Below are 19527 nucleotides of genomic sequence, written 5' to 3'. Positions count from 1 at the left end.
ACATTTCACCTCATCTCGTCCCCTGATTTCCCATCCACATGTCCAAAGTCAGCAAAAGACAGGAAATCAAGGAAAAGGAAGCCTTGCAGGCCAGGTTCCAGCTAGCGTTTAAGCAGCAAAGCGCAAAAGTTCTGTCGTGGCTACCGACAGAAACACAAACGAACAAAACAGACGCGAGTGAAAAGAGCGAGTCGAGACTCGCAGAACGAGCCGAGTTTCTCAATCTTCCGATCATTCTGCAGGGAAGCGGCCTTTTCGAGCTCGAAAACGAAGAAAACTCGGGCAAAACCGGAGCAAGTACCATTGGATCATTCATTTCGTCAGAGGAAACGAAGAAAATTGCGCCGCCAGAAAGGAAGGGTGCGCCCGCATCGAAGGCGATGAGCTCGTTGATGAACAAGATGCGCGGAGATACGAGACGGCAGATCCATGAACGTGAACGCGAGAAGAGTCGGTTCAAAATGAAGGAGCCGCAGCGGGCGGTCGTGGAGCCGGAAAGCGATGAGGAGCTGAAGCTGGCGCAGATCCAGCGGAAGGTGTTCAAGCCGGCGGTGGGCGGGAAGAAGAAGGCGCGGCCGTTTTAGAGGAGATAGATCTTTGGAAGAGAGGGTTAGGGTCAATTGAACATTGAGGTGGTCCAATTTGGTGGGAACATCTTCGTTTGTGAGCGCAGCATTCAGGATCTGTATCAGATGGCGCTAGCTTGCACCGAATCTCACCAAATTGCACCAAATTGTATGGCGCTGGTGGTATCGCTTGTCTCGATTTCGGTGTATTTGTTATTCTTTCAAACTGGCGCCCTTTCGCCTTCACATCGGTTGTAGTACTGTTACTACTGAGAAATCAAAACGTCAGCGCTCCTCGACTTTAAATAGACTCGATTTTCACGCGATTTTGCTTTTGCGGACGGTTGCCTTCTCATTGAAGCACTATAGCTCTTACCCTCGATAGCCCATCCGAGGTTAGGAAGGCAGACATCAATTAAAGTCACATCACCTACGACATCTCTCTATGTGAGCGCTATGTGCGCTTGATTCTATCAAATTACTTTACAAAATTTCCTAAATCAATACATCATCAGCTAGCATTCAAACAACACTCAAACAACATCCAGTCGAGCTCAAACCAAAATTCGACCATGTTCAAACGACATTCAAAAAAAATCAAACCATACCAAAGTTCATACCACATTCATCCGAATAGACTCGGATTAAATCAAGTTGAAATAACACTCAATCAGCATTCTTGTCGTCGCACCGTTGTTTCTTGCGGTACTCAGAATCATCATCATCGAGAAGATGCTCGACCTTGGCAACTCTGACTCGTGCTGTTTCGCTTTTAGCGTGTTCATCGGAGCTTTTGGACACACCTTGGATTTCCTCCTCTTTTGTTTTTTTCAAACTCTCAGAGGAGTTGTTTGCTCCCTGCGAGGTCTGCAAGTCAGCGGCTCCGCTTTCTGGAGGTTGGTCATCATTGAGTAGCTGAACGGCTACCCCTTTGCCCTGAAACATCCTTGGTGTTGGAATGTGAGGTTGCGATACGAGGGGCAGCGAAGTCAGGGAAGTCGTGGGAACAATGGCAGAAGTATTTACTCCTGTGGAATCATGCTTATGTCCGGGCAGTCTGGGGATCTGGGCATCCGATGGAAACAGCATCGAAATAGAAGAGCTTGGTTCTGAAGAATTAAACGGGTGAATTATTCGTGATGCCAGCGTGTCAGAGCTGACGCTGATATCTGCCTGTGGGGCTGAGTACATTGTTGGCGCTCTTTGAAACATGTTTTCCGAGATCGGAGGTAAGGGAACCTGTTTCATTAGCATCTTGGGCGACTCGAGTTTCAAGCTGTCCTTCATCATTGCTGGACGGGGGTCAAGTGGTCTCGTGCTGAAACTTTCTCCGGTCTTCACGTCACGAGGAGGATTAAGCATATAACTGATAGGAGTAGCCGATTCCAGCAGCAGTTCGGTTTGTTTTCCATTAGAACTTGGTCTTGACGTCAATGACGGCATTCTGTTTTGTTCCCGATTCATTTGCGCTCTATCCTCGTACGATTGTGTGGAAGAGTTATCCTGATCCAAACTCTGGCGGCTCGAAACAGACAATAAAGACGCTTGTGATAGAGAATCGGACTGCGATTGATCTCTTACAAGCGGTCTCGCAAGTGATGGAGGATTTGCACTTGGACTTTCATATTTTACAGGACAAGCACTATCGGACGCAGCAGCATCCAAATTCGTTGTTGTCGGGCTCTGCTCTGCAGCACCAGAGACGGTCTTAATACTATTGCCATTGCCAATGGGTGCCAAAATCGGGGGAGGATCACGACTGCGCTGCTGGAGTTGCTGTTGCTGGAGTTGCTGTTGATGGAGTTGTTGTTGATGGAGCTGCTGTTGCTGCTGCTGCTGCTGCTGCTCCTGTGGCGGTGATGGTTGGTGTTGTGCAAATACATGGTTTGCAGTCATGGCGCCTTGGTTGGCGTAATGTTGTTGATACAAAGACGCGCCAGGCAACATGATCTGCAGTGGGGGTCCAACATTTGTCGGGCCAGAGGAAAAACCCGGTTGCTGGCCTTGCGGCAGTTGATGAGGCAAGAGCTGGTGTCCCGTGGCTGACGGCACAGGAAACTGCACCATGCCAGGTGGAGGATAAAATGCATAACCTGGGTAGGGTGAAGAAGGTAGCTGTCTGGCCATAGAGCCAGGCTGGCCAGGATAGATAGCAGGGTTCAGTTGTGGGTGGATCAGCATTGGTCTACCAAACTGGGCCTCTGCGCCCATAGGGTAATATTGTACAGCGTATTGTTGGTACCCGTTTGGGTTATAAAGGTATTGTCCATGTGCATTTGGAGGCAAGTGATTCACTTCGTAATGGGGATGACCATTCGGATGGCTGGTGGCATTGTTCGGAACTGGCGGTTCGGCTTGCGACAGCGAGCTCAGCTGCAGGCGTCTCTTGATGAAAACAAGGGAGCCTTCGTCGTTTTTGCGAAAGCGGCCTGAGGAATGGCGGAACTCCCATATGGCGGAGCCTTTATCGGCGCCCGGGGTAGGATCACTAACCTTGTGAAAGCCGTACATGTGCAACTGGCGCACAAAACTGGCGACGTTTTCGTGTTTGAAATAACTACTCAAAGCCTCGGCAAACTCCTTATTCGGGCAAAGTAAGAAGGTGTTGGCTTCCGGCGTGTCGGCCCACCAGATCAAATGGGCAATCAGCTTGTTGCTGAGCATATCGTAAAGTTTGTGCACAAAGGCGTTCTTTTTCACCGGGAGTTCGGACTGTTTGGAGTTGTTTTGAGTCATGGTATGCAAGGATTGGCTGGATGAAGATAAATAAAATAATACAAATCAGGAGAGGATGGGAAAGGAAAGGGGATGCTGCGGTCCAACACGGGCGGCAGGGGTGGCGATGGGATAAAGTGATTGAGAATTCGGTTCTCCAGACAAATTTTTGATCCAACGGATACGCAATTCACGTTTCAAGGTTCTGTTCTAGGAAGACTACACCAACAACAGAAGTACGAGAGACACAGCGGCGACGCAAAAACAAGACCTATCCGCTTCGTGACAATTGGAACGCACCACAGCAATAAATGGCTTCGCGGCGCGGGTCAGCAACGGAGATCTGGAAATAGCTTTTGTGGAGTTGCAACACACTCAAACAGGCACAAAAAACACAGACAGGTTCAGCCAATTGAGCGACTACGAGCAGACGCAACTTGCAACTACTGAGAGAGCGCTAACTAAAAGCAACACACACAATGGCAGGAGCACAAACCAAAATACAGCGCACTCCACAAAATAACTTTCACTAGGGTAAGTCGAATGGGGGAAAGAATATCGGGACCAAAGGGCAAGGGGAAACACACGCTGCAGAAGCGTTTTTGGTGGCAGCGCCAGGGCCAGGGCAGGAAAGAAAAATGGAAAACAGGGAGAAGAAGCAAAAGAAGCAGAAGAAGAAGTAGTTGGCGAAGTGATGAAACCGGGGCCAGCTCCCGCGATGGTAGGGAGCCGAAGCACGAGTTGAAAGAGGTGAATTATGTATGCGGTGGGCTCGCAACCAGTGCATATTTAGCCCTGTGGCTGCGCAGGATTGCGCAGGACGTTGAGAGTCCGTCACTGTGTGCCGGACCAAAGTGCGTGGCATCTCCGCTACGGGGTGCGTTTGTGTGCCGGGTTAGCGTGTTTAGGCAGGCGTCCTGGCGTGCTGAGAGAGTGTACTGTATATATTCGATGGTATGCGATTGTGTGCACCAGTTGACGCACCATTGTGAGCCCCAGCGCTGCCTGTATCTGTATTGACGCACCATAGCCGTCCGTGCACATTGATCTTTTAGACAAAACCGCAAAGGGGTGGGTGGTGGATCTACCAACAGCTCCCAATGAGGATAAGGGAAGCAGGTGCATCTGAGTTGGGATCCTGCGTTTTGCTGGCAACCTCTCGAGTGGAACATCAGGGCTCATGACCTCAAGAAAAAAAAAAGCAGGTCGCTGACAATTTGATCTCGTCCAACCTGTCGCCCTCCATACAGGCCCTAGTCATTTCATGTGACACACAGACGACATGCAACTATATATAACCAATGAAAGTGGGGGCTATAGTGATGAAAAATATTAAGAGTAACAAAACGGAGATTTTTAGTCTGGAGCGCAAGCGCGAGCACAAATGATGCGAGTTTTCATCCGTAGGGCAATTTTGGTCGGCGGTAGTGTTGTTGACATTTTCCCACCTCGTTACACATTAGCACCGCCTACTCCAACATTTCCGAATCCAGAAAATCACTCTCCACTACTAAGGGATTTGACGGGGCTTGAACACCACGTCCGGCCTGTAGACAATCAGCCGTCACTGCATTATGCATCTGCCGGCATTAGTCCTGTGCCCAATCGTTGAACCGACGCCAGTTGGACATCTACGTGCCGTACCCGGCTTTCAACGGTTCTCGCAAAGCAAACAGAAGTAGCGTTGATGGCTGAACAGAACCTTCCATGATGGTATGGCGCTGGCAGAGATCTGAGGCACAACTGCACCCTCGTCTGTTTAGAAAAGATTTAAAAAAAATGTCTGTGTGGGTTTTGATCCCTGCAAAAGGGCTACCGAACACAGCTACTCGTGGCATGGATATGCAAGATGATGCAACTGTTACAGAGACAGAGTGAGTTTTTCGTTGTCTGGCCGCTACTTCTATACTTAGAGATTGAGCTTGGCTCTACAGCCGTCCTCCGAAATACAAAATGAAAAGCTGTCGTCGTGCCCTATCAGATCACGGCTCAGCGTCGGCATGGCTCGTAAATTGGAAAAAGGGTATGTGAAAGAAGAGCCACTCGGCTAGCACTGCAGCATGGCCGGTGGGCCTGCAGATGCATTGCGCTTGTGTTCCGGACGGTTTTGTGCTTCCTGCGCGGCGCCTAAATGTCTCCCCCATTTTACCCAGTTCCGTTACCACAAAGCCCGGCCTCTGGCTTCGATTTCAATCTGCCGTTTTCTTCGAGAGTCCACGCTGACACAATTCCGTGGTTCCACGTAGACCTCCGAACGAACGGCTCTGTGCGGCCATCGCCGGCATTCTGTTGGAAGGCGACAGAAGGTCCCTTGAATACGCTGATTGGCTACCTCCTCTCGTCTAGAATTGGGAATGTTATAGAATTGGGGTTTTCCTACACAGATGTTAGAGGGCCGGATACTTCTTGATCAGTCCGGATCTATGGATAGTTCAACAGGCGACGCATCGCCCCAGGAAAACTCCGACTTTAAGATGATCTTCTTTGGAGTCGCTACTGCCAGGCTCGTATAGGCGCATTGAGGCCTATTCACGATTGCGCTTTTCCCATTTCCTCGATCGACCTCTCCTAACTTACGGAAAAATTTGGGGCCGGCATGTGCTGCTGGAGGCAGTGGTCGCAACCCATGCATGGCCACCAATTTCACGGGTCTTATTTCATGGCTGCCAAAACAGTCGCTACACGTCCTGTGGTGAATTAGGCTACCGACACCAGAGGTGTGGTGAATTTTTAGTTTTAAATACATAAACTTATTTGACTTTGGAACTGGTTGAGATGGTCATGATGGCGTTCAAACTGCACAAAGCCCGCTGTTTGCATTGTCACTGGCAGGGCATGTTAGACTGGATAGTCTAAATGGTGTCAAACCTTGCCAAAGAGCATTACAAGTCGAATCCAGATTTCATAATGGATTTTTTGGTACGGATCAGATGTAGTGTCTGTGGAACAATGACGTGCCACTGGAATCACCGAAGAAGTCCTAGAAAAGCAACAGCCGGCATAATCTGAAACATGCACCTGGTGGAAAATGTTTGGAGAAAAGATGGACCGCAATGCGCAGGTGTTCTGGTGCAAAATATTCTCCATTTGGGTTATGTTCTACCGCTCTTTGAATTGTTCCTCATGCTAACGGACTTCCGTCTAGATTCGATTCAGCATTGCGCTAAGTCCCTCACTCAGATGTCTCACTTTTAGCATCTTGTTGATGTACATGTATTTGCTGAAGATGTTTAAGACGAATTGGTGTGAGTGCTTCATGGGTAGCAAACTTAAGACTCACTGCTCGTCGCCGTCCTGGCCGCCCCCAACTAGAGATACAGGGAAATGAGTTAGCCGGGTGATTTCATTGCAGCTTGCACACAGGCTCCTAACTATGTGAGACCTTGTTGCATCTCGCTTGGGCATTACCTAGGCTATTCCTGCCGAAGTGTAGCCGCTTCGATCTTAGATCAAATGCGAGCCTAAGCAGCAAATCAAATTTTCCTACTCAATACTAAATATTTCCTTCATGGTTACAGAAACCTTTTTTTGAAGTTGTATGCACGTATGCTGTTTCATTGCGTTGACTCATTCGACTAACGGGCGCCTCTGCATAATCGCTGGGATTCTATTCGTTGTTAGTTGAATTAAAGTTGGTTGCACGGGGATTTCGATTCGTCATAGCTATAGTTTGGAACGGCTCGGAACTAGTTACAAGCCGCTCGTCCCAACTTTCACATTTGTTGGAAGTATTCGTGAAACTGTACGTATTTCGTACTCACATTGTATTCATGTAGCTTCCAGCCTCAAAGTTCACACGTTGTCCATTACGATTACGCAATAATGTGGGAATATGTCGACACCCATTTGTGTCCGGCGCTGGAGATTGTAATTTGATGGCTTTCAAGTCTGCACAAAATTCTAAATTCTGAGTTCATTGGCTCCCGGGAGTTGGCTCGGAGGTGTTTCATGCTTCAGTTTCTCATACTTTTGTTCCCTGTCTCGTGATATATTTTCCAAATTCGATCAAATAAGTTTCATCAAATTCGAAATCATCGGGGACTCTTGCTACAGAAACGCCGGTGAGATCCCTCTCGCCGATTGGCCTCGAATTCTATCGATAGAAGCATTGTTTTTTTTTTTCCAAAGCGATTTCTCGTTCCGGCTGAAATATTCAAAGAGGTCTTTGCAAACCTGTATAAATCACGGCTGGGCAATTTGAGCACCTGACCGTCGAGAACTATGACGTTTTGGCCCCGCGTAAATCACCTCAAATATGCATGAACTGCAAATGGTGAAGGAATCTTACAAGTTGATGTTGAGTACGTGCGACACAAATCGACATCGAAGCCAAATCTTCGAAGCAAGAGCATGCTAGACTTGAAAATACCTTTCTCAATTTCGATCCCACCAAATTGTGTTTTGCAGCTCGCTTAGCTTTAAAGGGAGTAGCTCTTTGACATTACATTTCTTCCTGCGTAACAGCGTAAAGAAAGCCCAAATCCATATAAGCGGCCGCGCAGCGGCTATAGTTGCAGCTACAGTGCCGGCCAAGCCACCCCCAATGCGGACGCCTATAGGTATTTGGCGTGATAAGCGCTAGCAACCTTGCATCATGCGTCAAGCACTATGTCGGGGGGCGTCAAGTTCAGTTTTTGGCGGGATTGCTTCCTAAACTAGCCGGAATTGACAAGAAAATAAACTACAGCAAAGATGGTCGATTTTGCAAAGGATGGTAATGCAAGTTTTTGAAATGAGGGCACAAATCTAGATCGCTGGAGCACAGCTAAACTATGTACTTTGCACCAGTTCGGTTCGCGAATTTCGTGGTGTTCGTCGTTGCTTTTGGTAGACAAAAATAGACGAGGCTACAATTGCGGGTCAGCGTCCACCGTCTCTAGATGGTTAATTTTGTAGATGGCCGCAATTGAGCAATTTTAAAGTGTTTCATTATTTGTCTGTAAAAATTTGATCTCCTTCAGAAGTGATCTGAAAACAGAGAAACGATTGCCGCCAACGTCTCGAGGCAGGCATTGTTTGAATATCTCATTTGGCCAGCCGTAGAACTTCAAAACGATATATTCCTTGAGGCTGGATGGCCCTCGATCCGGGCTTTCAACCGCGCTGGCCGTCGGGCTTCGTTGTGGGTTTTTACCAGGGGAAGCGGAGATTTCAATGCCTTTCCGGCCGGGACAGCTTGACTTTTCGGAGAAGGTAATTTATTGGCGACATACATTACGTGTCCTTTGGGCCTCTGGTCGAAATTCTATTCGTTCTTTACCATTTTCTGGAGTGGGTTTTTGCGATGGGTATCAAGCATCGGACTTCGGAAAAGACACCATTGGCATGGAATTGATGAAAAGAATGGTCTAGATTGGTGAATTTTGAATACCCATAGTTTGGCATCTAAACTTGTTTCTTTTAACTTCCGAGTCAGTGGTAAAATCGTCCCTGAAAACTGCGCCCAAGAACTAGTCCATCTGTAGTCACAACCAAGTGAGCGCTCCAAACATAAGAAAGATGTAACTGTGGCCAAAGACGCAAATAGAGTGATTTTATATTCGACGGAACTCCGGTACGAGTGAAGATGGCCTATTATCTTGGTTCAAACTGAGCCATTGATCGCGCCGGAAACTCGACTTGAAAGAAAAAGTGATGAAAACCTAAGCCACCGTGGATTCCAAAATTTAAATGAGCTACAGTGTAATCAAAACTTTTACTAACATACCCGGCGAGTTATCCGTTCTATTCAAGCGTTCTCGAAATTTTACATTTAATGATACTTAGATATGTCGTGATAGATATACATGCTTATTGCTTCTTTGCTTCCTCGTGCTCCCTTCTACGGTCTCTCAAACGCGAGCGCCCACTCAAGATGTCGCCGACCTCCGACAAATTCTCCCAGTGAACGGTCTTACCCTTTCTCAAGCGCATGTCGGCATCGTCCTGGTACAAAGCCTTGATGTCGGAGAAAACCAACAGCGCGTTTTGTATACCGATAACGACGGAATTGTGTGGATGAGTTCTCATGACGTCAAGCATCTTCAAGTTGTTGACAGCATGGTGTGACGATCCCTGATGAAGGGTCTCGTATGCTTTATGACTCCATTGTTCAATGAATTTGACCGATTGTACGGCAAAACGGACAGCCATGACTCTATCCATGGAACTTGGGGTGTAACCTTGTTGCACATGACCTGGAATGGCGGTACGTGTCTCGAAACGGCCCTTTGCAGCTTCAGAGAAGATATCAGATAAAAGCTCTGATGTGTACACCTTTGAGGCGTGCTCGTTACGAATGACAACCTTACCGTTCTTATCTTCACCACGGTCTCCATCGAAAACGTCTACCAACAAGTCAATGTCCTCGCGGATGGTCTGCAAGTTGATCTTCAGTTCTGGGGTGTAGACGGCCATGGCACCTGTGACCAAACCGGCGTAACATGCAACGTATCCACTGTTTCCACCTTGAACTTCAACAACGAAAACTCTTCTACGAGTGGACGAAGCGGATTGCTTGATGGCGTCACAGTAGTTGACCAATTGGTTCAAACAGGTGTCGGAACCCAAGGAGTACTCGGTACCTGGCACATTGTTAGACACCGTGGCTGGAACTACAACCTTTGGAATGTTAAACACTGGATAGAGCTCCTTTTGAGACTCCAACTGGTGCAATGCAGTGAAAGCTTCGAAACCACCAACAATTAAAAGACCGTTTAAGTTATATCTTTGCAAGTAGTAGGCAACATCACCGTAGTGCTCAGCAGGCAAGGATCTGTTGGTTCCGATTTCCGAACCACCCTTGTTGTGCCATCCGTCGACGTCTAACCAAGACAATTCCTTGATGACACCGTCTTTTATGAGGCCAGAGAAACCGTTTTGAATGGCAAACAATTTGTGGCCCTTAGACAAACAGTACAAAGCGGCAGCACGTGTGGTAGCGTTCAAAGCCGACAGCGATGCTCCGACATGGACAATACCGATGTTCAATCTCTCAGTCTCTGGCAAGAGTTGAGAGCCATCATCATGGAGAGCTGTAGACAAGTAAGCTTCGTAAGCCTCAGCGAAGGTCGAGTCACGCAAGCTCATGGCCTTGTCAAAGTCCTTTGCCTCAATGGCTGTTGCAACCATCTTGGTGTCGCGAACAGAGTCCACTAAAGGTTGACGCACAATCTGGTTCTCGGCAATTCCGATAACAGGAGATGGGATGTCTGGTGTGCTCTCCAAAACAGCCTTGACGGCCTCCACACCTTGCAAGGTGGAAAGCATTCTATCGTAGGCCACAGCGGTACCACCTCTTTGAACGTGGCCCAAAGTGGTGATACGGGTGTCGAGACCCAACTCCACAAGAACGTCCTTGACGGTTTCTGCGGTGATTGGCTGCAACTCATCGTCGATGGCACCTTCGGCCACGATGACGGTGGTGTTTCTCTTACCATAGCCTCTGTGGCGAGAACAGATCTCCTTCAACTCGTCCTGCCATTTGCCATGCTTTGGAGGTCTCTCGGGAATGAAGATGTAGTCTGCGCCGGTAGACAAACCGGACATCAAGCCGAGCCAGCCACAGTGACGGCCCATAACTTCAACCACGAAGGCTCTAGAGTGGGAGTTGGCGGTCTCGTCGATGTAGTCAACCATCTCGGAGATACGCTCCAAGGCAGAGTAAGCACCAATGGTAGCGTCGGTGCCGGCCATATCGTTATCGATGGAGCCCACAAGACCCACAATGGTGAGGTGACGGTGGGGCTCGGCTTCGGCGGCGGTCAAACGGCCAGTTTGGACCAACTCCTCGATCAATGAAGGCCACTCGGAACGGAACAAATCAGCACCGGTCAAAGAACCGTCACCACCGCAGACAACTAAAGCATCAATGCCGTTGACCACCATGTTGTAGGCACCCTGCAAACGGCCCTTGCGTTCTCTGAACTCGGCGCATCTGGCGGTTCCAATGTCGGTACCACCGTGGGAGAGGAAACCACGCACGTCCTCCCACTCCATTTTCTTCAACAAGTCGCCACCGCGCACCAAGCCCTCGTAGCCCTCGTAAACGGCAAACATGTCGCAGCCAAAGTAGATACCCGAACGGACCACGGCACGCACCGCAGGCGACATACCAGGCGAGTCACCGCCGGAGGTCATGACGGCGATTTTCTTCTTCTTGGGCTGGTCCGCGGCGCCGTCCGAGTCCGAGTCCGAGTCCACGGCAGGCAACGCCTTCATGAGCTGGTCGGTCTGGAAAGCCCAGAACTCTTCAGGCAGAGAGAAGCTCTGCGTCGAGGAAGAGAACGGACGATTACTGATATACACCGTGTTTCCAAGCGGGTCGGCCGCGGTCAAGCAGCCCTGCTCGTCCTTGGAAACACCTACATTTAACGACTTCAACGCCGCTTCGGTCTCGCCCAACTTGCACGAGAACAACCGCACGTCCTGCAACGACACCGCGGACGTCTGCGCGGCCACAAGGCGCAACTTGATCAACACGCCCTGGAAAAGCGACTTGGTGCTGTCTCCATTATAAAACGGCATATCCTGCCACGGAATGCGATTGCCCAGTTCGTCTGTTTGCTGCATTGGCACCGTCTGCAACCACACCTCGCGGAGCAGATCATGTGAAATTCCGCGCAAGTGCTCGGCCTTCTGTTCGGAGGCCACCTGCGAGTATTTGCTGTAGGTTTTCACCAAGGAAAAGCCCAAATGGACGTAGAACTTGGACGCTTCGAGGAAGCGCAGTTCGTCGGTGGTATTGAGCGAGATCGAACTAACGCCCAGTACGCTCATGCTGGATTGTGATTGGACGGTTCGGCGGGAAAAAATAAGATGTGGGGTGTGGAAAATAAGGATGTGCTTTTACGTTTTCGGGGCTACTGCTGCTATTATATGGGGCCCGCTGTCTGCAGGAATCAGTCGATGTAGTGATATAGTGGGTCGGCTTCACTATGTCCGACGTGAGGTTGCGTAAGCGCATGAGTAATTATTCTCTAACGGAGGGTGGAAATTTTGAGTTGGGGGATTTTGGTGAAAACGGTGTTTTGGCGGCAGATTTACATCTAAATTCGTGATGAAATTATTTTCTGTGATGTGTGCGTGCAATTGACCAGTTATGTGCTTTCTCTGTTTTGGTGTTTCTGTTCGGAACAGCGCTTCGCAGAATGACGTCTTGGCTGATACTCCCTGTACGTCTTGCTTCTAAATTCTGCAGAGGAGAGCTCACTGCGTCATGTACAATCCGTGCGCGATCCGTGTGCGATCCGGGTTTATGAGCATTGAATTGTTGCACTGGTAGGTGGAGGTGTAGTTGTAGATTAGGTAAATCGGGCTAGGTTTGTCTATTCGATGATAGTGTATTTGGGTTTATTTGTTTATTTCGGCGTGTTTTTATTCAGTAGAGCGTTTTGTTTTGGCTCTGGTCAGGTAGTTTTGTGGCTACGCAGGGTTCACCAAAGGGGAAGCTGGGGTGGATCGTGTGTCACCATGTGTAAAACAGTTTGTTTGTTTGAATTTCGTATTCCTTTTCTGTCTCTTTACAATTGTCGTCGACTTGCAAAATCCGGCAATTGATATTGTCAATCACATCTCCCTTGAACCCACGCTCAGTCACGCATATTTACACCCATAATTAGTCAAACTTGCATTTCAATATCTCATGTGAACAGTCTCACACAAACCTTCATTCAGCACTTGGTCCGCGGCCAGACGCCTCCTGGCGCTACATACTGACGAACACCACCATCAAAAGCCAATACCACGCCCACTGGATCCCGCTCACTCCGCCAGCTTCCAGCGATAACCGCGCGATCGTCGCCAGGCCGTTGAAGAATAAGTCCTCTCCAACACCATGAACGACCAAGGCCTGGTCATTGCTATATATGTACTCAGTCCCGCCGCCAGCATTGTCAATCCGTATATTCCGCACAAACATTCGAAAGGGCGCTTCTGCAAAGTCGGTGATTCCTCCGGACCAAGTGATTGTTCCGGCTTCGTTTGCCGGGTCTCCTCCTATCCACAAGCTGAAGCGCACTCTCATCGGCGAATTGGGAAACCCTTCACCGGGCTCCTTCCTGACATGCCTCACAACGGCGCCATCCACAGTCCATTCTATTTCTTCAGCAGTCCAGCGCACGCCATACTTGTGGAAATTGTACAAAGGCGACAGGTCGAGGCCCACGTATATGCCCTTGCCATTGGTAGTAACGTCACCCTTGGAAAAGTAGTTGGTTTGGAACAACAAGTGGTTTCCTCCAAAGATCTCGGCAATATCAATCTCGTCCTTATCGTCGCTCTGCAAGTAGAACGACAGAATGACGCCCACTCCGGGAGCACCCAAGATCTCGGCCTCCACAGAGCCATGCAAAAGATATCCAAGCAGCTGAACCTGAGGATTTTCGAAGCGATGGCTGATTTCAAATTGCGCGCCCGTGTCGTTGTAGCATACCAAGGGACAGGCGTCGGATTCCCGAAAATTTGGGTCCGATTGGGTCATGGCGGCGAAAATGGTGGGAGGTAGTGCCTTATTTCTAGCGACACAGCCATTGAGCCGAGCATCGCAGGGTTCGGGGATTTCAGCAGAAATGCACTGCACTGCAAATAACGCGAGAAATACGAACAATGGTTGCATTTTGAGAATTGCAGCCAGGGCCGAATTTGTGTAAATTGGCATAATTCAAATATGTGGTCGCACGTGACGCGTCACGTGACATTTCCACCGAGTGCTCACTCGCTATATATCGAACCGGTATTTACCATTTGTAAATCAGTCACAAAATCCATGGACCAGTACGGCGAGATCCATCGAATTTTGGTCACGTATGTCCGCGCCGTCCGCACGGTTCCGGCAGACGTGTTGACGCGAAAGGCCGAGATCCTCGGCGCCAAATTCGGGCTCGAAACGGAACCGCAAGTGCTCTTGCGAGACCTCATCTCCACCATAAACGTCAACATCGAAAAGTTGGGCTTCAAAATCGATGTGGTGCGTGACCAGGACACCAGTGTGGTGCGCTATGTCTTTGTCAACACTCGATTTGACGAGTTTATCCAAGGGTGTACCGCTTACACGCCTGCGGAGCTAGACGCCATCAAACACCTTATAGATAGCATTGTAGAGTCGCGCGAGTATGCGTATAGTGTTCTGTATGCCATGGCGAAACAGCAGACCACCGCTGTGTTGAAGCAACGGACCAGCGATGCGGTAGTGCTCTTGAGACGGCTTGTAGAGGATGGCTGGTTCGAAATGACGGATCTGGACCGCATGGTGCTCTCGCTGTTGTGTCTTGCCGAGTTGCGCACGTATCTAGATGACAAGTACGGGGTTTTGACGGACTCCGACGCCCAGGGGAAGCTTTTGCGGTGCAATGTCTGTGAAGAGTTGGCGACCATGGGCCGGAAATGTCGCGGGTGTCATGTGGCTTTCCATCACAAGTGTTACACTGTTTATGAGCGCGGTCATGACCAGTGTCCGAATGGACAATGTAGGGAAAGCATACGGGAGACGGTTGTGGTTGGACCCAACTAACTGGAAGCTGGCTTCCATAAGTTGATGAGGAATAAATTATAAAAGAACTTGATGTGATTGCAGTATCAACAGGATTTGTAGACACCATCGACAAGAGCATCCTCTGCGAATACTCATGTGTTTTAGTCAGTAGTTGTAGTCAGTGGTTGTAGTCAGTGGTTGTAGTCAGTACGAAAAGAAATGGAATGTCAAGTTCAGTCAAAGCTATCGAGGTACTCTGCCTCAACTTCATCAATTATGTCCCAAAGCCATTCCTCGGTCACTTGGTTATCGTACTGCTCGCATAGAGGAGTGGCCCCCTCGGGAACAGCGTACTTGAAGTCTGGCCCGGCATTGATGCCAACCACACCGTTCTGAAACACAGACATCATGGGATAATAGCCCAAGGATAAATCGTCGGTGTTCCTGTATGACTGGTTTTGCTGCTGCTTTGTGTTGGATTCCGTGGCCTGGGCATCATCGCTAATATTGAGCGGCAAGAAGGAGTAGAGGTCGTTAAACATCTCTCCCACAAGCTCGCCGTTCTTGTACACTACGATTTGTGAGTTTGGTATCACGGGAAGTGGGGCCTTTGAGTCCTTTTCCTGTTCCAAGACCGCCTTTTCGCCTAGCACGGTGACTGGGTTGAGCAAATGGTCCATCTGTTTCGTTCGTGTGTACTCGAACTGTTCAAAGTAGAGTCCGCTCTTGTATTTGATCGGAATCTGGTCCCGGACAATGTTGCCCGGTTGGCTGAGGGCTCTTTCCTCAGAATCCACGGCCATAGCAGCGGCCTTGCGTTTCCTTGGCTGTGATTGCTGATAGCTTTGGGCAAACGCCGCATTGCTTGCCCTATGGTCTGCAAGCAGGGGAAGTTTTACTACAATGCCAATGGTGTCGCCAGTCCCAAAACCAGCCTCCATGAATGCATGCGGGCGGCTCAAGGTGATCTTTTGTCCTGTCTTGTCGCGAAGCCCATATCCATACCCGTCGAATCCTACAGGCGCCTCGAGCGCAGCCTCTTTACGGCCTATGCCGAGACGAACATGGGCCTTTCCGGACCCTTCATTGGCGTGGATTACGTCGAACTCAAAGTAGTGTGTTCCCTCGCGCATACCTACGTTTGCTCGTGCCAGGAGCCATCCCAGCGACGTTGTTACTGCCGAAGCATCCTCACTACAAGATACTCCACTGGCACGGTCGAAATAACATGCCCGCACACGGAACGGAGGCATATCCGTCGTCAGATAAAGATTAGAAGCGAAGTTCGCGTTCGGACGACACGCGCGGTATTTGTAGCCCCTTCTGTTAAGCGGAAGATCATCGTGTAGATTGTACACTTCTCCATTTACTGTATGTGTGCCAGTAACGGCCGGCTCGAGCGCCGAAAGCGCATCGTGCGCTAAAGCCGAGGGCTTCAACCGCGAATGGACCACCACATTGGCTGCACGCTGCTTCAATTGCGAAGGCGTGAGCGATTCGTTCCTTGTTCTTGACCGGGTATGATTCGACGAGTTGTCGGTCTTTGCGTCGGCCTCTGGCTTCGCCAGAACTTCCAGAACCTTCTCCGGCGACTCTTCTTTAAGTAGAACCTCTGTTTTGGCCGGCGCCGGTTCGGTGGGAGTCAATTGGATCTCCATTTTTGGAAAGAAATGTAGTATGGGGTGAAAAGTGGGGGAAAGAGTCGTGTGAATAGGGAAAACTGGCTGGAGACTGGTATTTGATTTTTGTTTGGAGGTTTTTGGAAGCTACGGGAGAGAGAATTTTAAATTATGCAGCGTGTTTTTTTGTGTTTCTACGCTGTTATGTGAGTGACAGTATATGGTGTAGATGTAGAGTGCACCCGTACACCAGGTTGCAAAAACAGAGATTGAAGAAATTAACAGATTGGGATAAGCTTTTAGGTCAGAATTTTTCAGACAATTTACTTACTTCGCTTCTCTCGAGTGACTCTGATTCAAATTGTTCGTTTAAACATACATCCAGTGCTAGTTATAAAATGTTCTTGTCTAGATATGTAGAATTATACGTGGTAAAGTAAAGGAACCGGCCCAGCCGATATGAACGCGCATGCATAAAACGTTCATCAATGACTTTTTGTTAGTCGATCTAAGTCACCCTAACTCTTCTTAAGGCCAATGCGCAGGAGAAACGACCGTTTCTTGGGCGTTTTCTTTTCCTCAGTCTTGGCTGAGGAGCTGGAAACGACAGACGAACGAGAAACAGACTTGCGGAGCTTCTTCTCCGTCAAGATTTTCTCGTTCTTCTTTTCCTCTTCCTCAGAGTACAGAATAAGACTCTTGACACGGTACGCGCTGCCGCTTGCTCCCGACGAGGTCTTCAGGAGCAACGAGCCGCTTTTACCTTGCGAGGAGCTAATGTACGCCTGGTGAACCCTGCTGGATGTCACATCACGACTGAGGCGGTCAACGGAGTCGTCTTTGATCAAAGCGAGGTACAGGTTCAGGTCTTGCAAAGACGACAGCGAGATCGCCAGGACCATCGCTGCGAACCTGTTCTCGTCTGTAGTGGTGAGAAGGTCATTGACCTCAGTCTTGAGTTCACTCAAAGAGTTTCCATTTTCGGAGCGTTGGTCATTGGAGGAGGCACCTCCAGTAAAGGACTCAATGGAGTTGTCCGAGACCGCAGAATTCTTGCGAAAGTTGACCGGTGGCACATCAAGAATACTCTTGGAGGGCTGCGTGGTCCCGTAAAATTTTACGCTTTGCAGTTGTTTGCGCTCAACTCTCTTGTGGAAGATGGTTGCATTGCCTACCAAGATCACAGGAACAGTCGAGTATTTGACCATGTAGGAGGAGATCTTGATGAGAAACTCTTTGTTTTCTCTCTCTGCTTTGAGCCCGGATGCAGAAGAAATGGAGCCCTTTCCTCCTGATGGACCACTAATGCTACTTTTCAATCTGAGAGGATACTTGAAGTTCAAGTTGGTCGAGCGATTGCCCAAGATTACCAATGAAGGATTGTACTGTTTGAACAAATGAGAGATCATAAACTTGGTGCCAAATTTGGCTGAATTCTTGCTAACATTGCCATTTGGGTTGTAGGGAGGGACATCCATGATCAATTCAACAGTTATCCGCAATTTGAGCAGGGCGTCGGGCAAGTTGTCAACAATGTATCGAAGAATCAGATCACATTTTTTGTACAACGTGTCTTCCAAATTCTTCTTCTTCAGGTGAGTTTTGCCCTCGGATTCCAAGTATTTATAAGGAACGAGCGCTGCCACCACTAGATAATCGCCATCTTGCAAGAAGCCGGTGGAAGCTTGACCGCCGCCATGAGTTAACAAAAGCCAGTCAAGAGAATTCCAGGTATGCTTTCTTCCAGAAATGACGGACAAGAGTGTTCTATTGCACGCATCTTGGTAATCGTAATCTTGATGTTTCAAGGTGAGGGAAATGCTTTTATAGTTGTTCTCGTTCAGCGAGGGATATGCAACCAGTTTAGCCGCGGCCGCAGACGCAGCCTGGGCGTTGGCGCTTCCAGTAGACGCTCTTCTAGCGGGCGAGTAGTACGTTGTCACCGAGTCAAATTTGAAATTGTCCAAGTTGGAAGAGTTGGGCTTCGAGAATTGCGGGTCAAGGGCCATGAGCTCCTCGTCGGTAAGCTGAGAAAGCAGCTTTCTGCGCGCCGAGGGTGGAGCTGGCACTTCCTCTTCCTCCTCATCCTCAGACAGACTATCTTCCACGGCATTTTCGTTACCGTTAGTGAACTGGAGAGCTGTAGGGGAGAGATCAATACCCATTGAGGCCGCATTTGCAATATTGTATTGGAGTTGTGCGGGGGTCAATTTATTCTTGAGAATCAGCTTGGAGGGCGGCTCTGGAAGGCGGAGTTTTTTACGATATGTAGGTGTCGGCGTGTAGCCACCACTCATGGAGTAGTTTCCAAAGAACTTATTTACTTCCAACTCTCTAGGCGCATGGCTTGTGTTATCCGGACTGGAAGAATAAGGAGCGTAGCTGAGACCATTGGAGGCCTCAGAGTCGTCGATCTCGATATTGTTGAACGAGACACGTCTCGTGTAGACATCAAGGGGCGACAGAACAGCGGTCATGTTGTTTAGTTATGAGATTTATACGTGTGATATGCTCAACGACAATGGGGAAATCTGACAGAAATGCAGGGGAAACAATGGGCAGGAATTGGTCGCAGACCGAACAATCCGTTTCCAAAATGCTGGTTCTGGTGTTTGTTCCGACTATTTATATGTGTGAGCGTGGGTTCTGCGAGTTCCTGGTTTCGTATACTGACAGCAACAAAAACAACGCCAACTGACGATCCAAAAGCGCTATCGACACCGGAAAACCACGTGTGCACTGAGAATCGGCCGCTGCGTCGAATGAATCCAAAATCAACCCCAAGTTCGGACCTGGCGCTGCTTCGAATGTGGTGTGGTTTTAACTATGGTGGCTTGGTCTCAGTATGAGGACGACGAGGGGTCGGATTTGGGGGAATTGCGGAGGGAAAAGGGACGAGTTATATACGACGATTATGAGCTTTGCACGACCCGGACGGATAGAACACGGTACGGGGATGTCTGCTCAAGACTACGAGAAAGAAAAGGTGTTTGTGGGATCGTTCGGATTCGTGACTGAATGGGTGGGAATCAAGGCTGGGCAAGTGGTCTGCACAGAGCGTTCCCCACGAGGTATATAGGCGAACAATATGAATGCGCATGCAAGTCATTTATTTAGGCGCTATGCATGGCTTGGGACAGTTCCGATGAGCTATTTCTTGCGATGCATGAGCTTATTC

The 19527-nt window shown here is 49.0% G+C and overlaps 8 protein-coding genes across 8 annotated transcripts; 3 read left to right on the top strand and 5 right to left on the bottom strand.

The window, feature by feature from the left end:
* Nucleotides 1-38: 38 nt before the first annotated feature.
* On the top strand, nt 39-584 carry PUMCH_001688 (uncharacterized protein; the record flags this gene model as incomplete). Its single annotated transcript, XM_063020728.1, has 1 exon — nt 39-584. The coding sequence occupies one exon, from the start codon at nt 39-41 to the stop codon at nt 582-584; it is 546 nt and encodes a 181-aa protein (XP_062876798.1).
* A 648-nt stretch (nt 585-1232) lies between these two features.
* Nucleotides 1233-3302, bottom strand: PUMCH_001687 (uncharacterized protein; the record flags this gene model as incomplete). The annotated part of the gene is made up of 1 exon (XM_063020727.1): nt 1233-3302. One exon carries the CDS (start codon nt 3300-3302, stop codon nt 1233-1235), a length of 2070 nt encoding a protein of 689 aa, XP_062876797.1.
* Nucleotides 3303-3824: 522 nt separating this feature from the next.
* On the top strand, nt 3825-4301 carry PUMCH_001686 (uncharacterized protein; the record flags this gene model as incomplete). The annotated part of the gene is made up of 1 exon (XM_063020726.1): nt 3825-4301. The coding sequence occupies one exon, from the start codon at nt 3825-3827 to the stop codon at nt 4299-4301; it is 477 nt and encodes a 158-aa protein (XP_062876796.1).
* Nucleotides 4302-9071: 4770 nt separating this feature from the next.
* Nucleotides 9072-12038, bottom strand: PUMCH_001685 (uncharacterized protein; the record flags this gene model as incomplete). Its single annotated transcript, XM_063020725.1, has 1 exon — nt 9072-12038. The coding sequence occupies one exon, from the start codon at nt 12036-12038 to the stop codon at nt 9072-9074; it is 2967 nt and encodes a 988-aa protein (XP_062876795.1).
* Nucleotides 12039-12966: 928 nt separating this feature from the next.
* On the bottom strand, nt 12967-13917 carry PUMCH_001684 (uncharacterized protein; the record flags this gene model as incomplete). The annotated part of the gene is made up of 1 exon (XM_063020724.1): nt 12967-13917. One exon carries the CDS (start codon nt 13915-13917, stop codon nt 12967-12969), a length of 951 nt encoding a protein of 316 aa, XP_062876794.1.
* A 9-nt stretch (nt 13918-13926) lies between these two features.
* PUMCH_001683 (uncharacterized protein) lies at nt 13927-14769 on the top strand (the record flags this gene model as incomplete). The annotated part of the gene is made up of 1 exon (XM_063020723.1): nt 13927-14769. One exon carries the CDS (start codon nt 13927-13929, stop codon nt 14767-14769), a length of 843 nt encoding a protein of 280 aa, XP_062876793.1.
* A 194-nt stretch (nt 14770-14963) lies between these two features.
* Nucleotides 14964-16388, bottom strand: PUMCH_001682 (uncharacterized protein; the record flags this gene model as incomplete). The annotated part of the gene is made up of 1 exon (XM_063020722.1): nt 14964-16388. One exon carries the CDS (start codon nt 16386-16388, stop codon nt 14964-14966), a length of 1425 nt encoding a protein of 474 aa, XP_062876792.1.
* Nucleotides 16389-16867: 479 nt separating this feature from the next.
* PUMCH_001681 (uncharacterized protein) lies at nt 16868-18826 on the bottom strand (the record flags this gene model as incomplete). Its single annotated transcript, XM_063020721.1, has 1 exon — nt 16868-18826. The coding sequence occupies one exon, from the start codon at nt 18824-18826 to the stop codon at nt 16868-16870; it is 1959 nt and encodes a 652-aa protein (XP_062876791.1).
* Between the last annotated feature and the right edge of the window lie 701 nt (nt 18827-19527).

This window comes from Australozyma saopauloensis, chromosome 2 (genome assembly GCF_035610405.1).
Source record: "Australozyma saopauloensis chromosome 2, complete sequence".
Taxonomy (NCBI): Eukaryota; Fungi; Ascomycota; class Pichiomycetes; order Serinales; family Metschnikowiaceae; genus Australozyma; species Australozyma saopauloensis.
This window is presented reverse-complemented; position numbering and strand designations above follow the sequence as displayed.